The sequence below is a fragment of the Macadamia integrifolia genome, chromosome 9 (genome assembly GCF_013358625.1).
Source record: "Macadamia integrifolia cultivar HAES 741 chromosome 9, SCU_Mint_v3, whole genome shotgun sequence".
NCBI classification, from domain to species: Eukaryota; Viridiplantae; Streptophyta; class Magnoliopsida; order Proteales; family Proteaceae; genus Macadamia; species Macadamia integrifolia.
Window position 1 is genome coordinate 4,002,907 of NC_056565.1, and position 3,969 is coordinate 4,006,875.

The window sequence follows — 3,969 nt, forward strand, 5'->3', positions numbered from 1 at the left end:
CCCCCCCCCAAAAAAAAAAAAGAAGAAGAAGAAGAAAATCAAACTGCTTTCCCATCCCATTTTCGTCCCAAAATCAGATGGATGCAAGGATTCCTCCACTTCATAATAGTTTCCCATCCAATCAAACATTCCATTAAACGTAAATTTTCTGCAACTTTCCTGCATTCTCCATCCAACCAAATGGACCCTTGATCTGGGTTGGTTGTAAACCCATAAAAAAGCACACATTGTTCTTTGTTTTTTTGGTCTTCTATAGCCTTGCGAAGATACCATTTGCAATCAACATGCACCATAAAAATCTCATATTTGAATATATGGGTATTATATTTTAAATTTTTTATTTTCTTTAAGGTAAATTGTATGAAAGCGTAGCTGATACAAGCAAACACTAATATGCCTAAACTATGTAAAATCTTCAAAAGTTGGGATATCCATGTTACTTTGTTTCAAGTGCTAAGATCTTCACGCCCCCCCCCCCCCCCCCTCTTTTCTCTGGTTATGTCCTTTGCCAATTAAGTTAAATATTTTGCTTCAGATGCTTTCTGCTTGAGTTTAAAGCATGCAATAAGTTTTTCCTATTTTTTCCTTCTCAGTAGCATGTCACATTCTTGGGATTTATATATTAATAGCCATCTTTCCATGTATCCAGGTGTTTCTTCCAACCTTCTTGCAAGACTTGATGGTCTTATTTCTGTCTATTCTTCTCTCTTTTGAAATCATGTACAGGATGAAGTCCGTAAGATTGCCGAAAAAATGGATCTTCCTAACAAAGATAGAAAAGATTCACAAGGGATCTGTTTCCTTGGAAAGGTAAAGTGGCCAACTACTATTTTGCAGTGACATACAGATGGCGACTTTGTTAGTTCTTTCACTAATTGATAGTTAGTTGCTCCCTAATTCCTTCCACACTATTTCCTAGTCTGAATTTTTACATTATGAGCCATGGACTAGGCAAATTGTTCTTATTTGGAATTTCATTTAAAAGGGGTTTTGCTTTATCACTGGTCATCTAAGTTACTATATTGTTTTCTTTACTCCAATTCCTAATCTAAGGTTGACTAGGATTTGGCTTATTGAAAATCTTAAATATCCTAGGTATCTCGTTTTTTTTAGATGACTGAGAGTATCCATCCCTTGGGCCGTGGAAGAAGTTTCATGCCTCCTGTGCCTGAAAGTGACACATGTCAGAGAAAAAGTGAGGAATCTAACTACTTTTCAGGGATCTTTTCTTTTTCATGAAAGTACAATAAATGAAGTTTTCAATGTTTGGGAACGTCTAGTCCCAAAATCAATTTTTATTAAAGATTCACAATCTCCTCAAACTTCTGGGATGAAAAGGTCCTCAGTGTAGGAATCTAAACTTCCATTATTTCCAGTGTCATCACATTGTTCCATGTTGGCTCTGCAAGTGGAACTTATTTGACTATTTTTCTTCTCTGCTCTTGTTCCAATTTTATCTCTTTGCTACTCTGTGCACTATTTTTTCATTTATTCAAGTTTTCTGTTGAATATTTTGTATTGTCATAATTCATTGATCGCATCTTCCATTTGGCATTCCTTTTAATAGATAAAGTTCAGTGAATTTGTGGCAAGACACATTGGAGAGATGGAAGGTGTCTTGTTGGAAGCCGAAACTGGTGATTTCCTTGGGAAACACCGGGGCTTTTGGTTCTACACAATTGGTCAACGCCAAGGTCTGCGCCTTCCTGGAGGACCCTGGTATGCTCCATCTTCATTTACATTATTGCAGCGTTTAAAATGCAGAGGCTACTATTTGTCATGTTAATCAAATAATCAGTCAGTGCATACAAATGTTAGAATAAAAGAAAACTCTTCTGTTCCCAACATTCTTTTATTAGTCCAAGCTGTTACTGTCAAATAATTTTCTGATAGTTTTGAAGAAAACCTCTTCTTCCAAATTTGCTACTTATTGATTTCAGAGACCATCAGCTTTTCCAGGCTAATTTCTTTGCAAGCTTTCATTTAGGCTGTCTTGCTGGAGGTATTTGAATAGGAAGGATATATGGGAGGGCTTAGGAATCTAGTAGAAAGTTTAATTAGCATATTTGGTTAAATTTTAATTTAGTTACATGATCATGATTATGATTCGGTAGTCCCCGTTTTCATTCTAAGATTAATTTTACTTCCTTTCATCTCCTTTTACTTGTAAGCCTTATGAAGTTTCTCCTATCCTGCTTTATCTATTAGCAGGGCCTTTCCTGTATGGTGGGGCTCTTCACCACTTTACCATTATTTAATAAAATTATGTTTTTACTTGTCAAGGAAAATGTCAAATATTTCTTACCATTCCTCTAGCTTAGTATTTAATCCATAGTGGCCATGATTTTCATGACTTGTCAAATCGTAGGTTTCACCTATAGGAATGTATGTTGCATGCAGGTATGTTGTTGAGAAGGATGTCAAAAACAATGTTGTCTTTGTGTCAAGGAACTATTTTTCTTTTGACAAAAGAAGGCGCAGATTTCGTGTTGGCTCCCTGAAATGGTTTTGTGGATCATGTCCAAACCAGCCGAATGAGCTCCAGTGCAAGGTTGGAAAACCCTAGTTCTATTTCACATCATCACAATCACCATGTCAAGCTGATAAGCAGTGGCTGTGCTGCTGGGTTGATGTAGCAAATCTCTAAACAAACCCAACTCACCCATTGCCACTTCTTACTGCTAGTAATGCTCAACAGTTATATTTTTTCTGGATGCTATTTGTTTACTGCTCATGTGGTATATGTTTTACTTCAAAAATATGACTACTGTTGATTGATGAGGTAAACAAAAATTTTCAGGTTCGACATGGTCCAGGCGTTTATGATTGTAGTTTGACGTTGGACCCAGGAACAGATGGCCCAGGATTATCTGCCTTTGTCCACTTATCTGAAGATGACCAGGGCTTAGCTGCTGGGCAGTTTGCAGCCTTCTACCAGGGAACAACCTGCTTAGGCTCTGGTGTGATTCTGGAGTCTTGGGATGACCAAGGCTTCCCTGTCTGCGCTAAGGCACTGGAAATTGCGAGAATGGAGGATAAATCAAGACTTGGGAAACCAGTGAAGATAAAGTTTAAACCAGAATCTCCTCCAAAGATTTCTGATTGTAAAGACAATAATGAACTTGACAGAGAATCACTGAATTCCCAAGTTAATGTTACTGATACAAGGAGACAAGCACCCCATGGATTATTTAACAGTATCAATGTGAATTGGCTGCAGAAGCTTAAAGAAAAGTGGTCGAGGATATTTTAATCTTCTTGACATTTGATTGATACTAGCATGCGCTTGTTCTTTCTCATCAGGCATTTTGTGTTATATGTGCGGTAAGAAATATTTTCACTGATGTCTGTTCTCTTTGGGCCACAGTAGTGGGCGGAGAGCCAGAGAGAGTCGGTCTCGGTTGTAAGGAATAGATGTGGCAACAGGGTCTACTCTTTAAGAAGTTGCCAAGCATTTTTACCTTCGGGAGATGGTTCTCTTAGCAAGCGACATAAGGGAACACACCAATGAGTTGCAACAAAATGGGATCGACCAAGTAGCCGGGTCATCCAATTCCAAGTGTGGAATCCTTGTGTGAAACAGACCTAATCCCCATGACTGCGGAGATTGTTCAATATCTTTTGATTGACATAGAGAATATGTTGTTCTTTATTTTATACTTGTGGAAACTAATGAAGGTTCTAATGTTATATTAAAAATTAAAGTGTTATGATGTTTGATTTTTCCAGAAGTATATTATTTAAAACTAATGAAGGTTCTAATGTTAAAATGTTTTATACTTGTGGAAACATTTTCTATTAGTATCATAAATGAATACGAAGATTGAGGATGAGAGAACTTTTAATAAAGATTATTTAAAACTATATTCTTAACGAAATGCTAACCATGTTCAAGAATTAAAAAAAAAAAAAAAATAATAATAATAATAATAATAATAATAAATTGCTAATTTATCAAAAAACCCAAAA

At 36.4% G+C, this 3,969-nt stretch overlaps 1 protein-coding gene across 1 annotated transcript in view; it reads left to right on the plus strand.

Moving 5' to 3' along the window:
- LOC122088037 (tRNA-specific 2-thiouridylase MnmA) overlaps nucleotides 1-3,710 on the plus strand; it is an 8,993-nt gene extending 5,283 nt beyond the window's left edge. Inside the window, exons 7-10 of the mRNA XM_042657176.1 lie at nucleotides 727-810; nucleotides 1,568-1,719; nucleotides 2,401-2,551; nucleotides 2,801-3,710. Of these exons, the coding sequence (XP_042513110.1) occupies nucleotides 727-810; nucleotides 1,568-1,719; nucleotides 2,401-2,551; nucleotides 2,801-3,253 (840 nt within the window). The 3' untranslated portion in view covers nucleotides 3,254-3,710. The remainder of the gene's footprint in view (nucleotides 1-726; nucleotides 811-1,567; nucleotides 1,720-2,400; nucleotides 2,552-2,800) is intronic.
- Nucleotides 3,711-3,969: the final 259 nt, after the last annotated feature.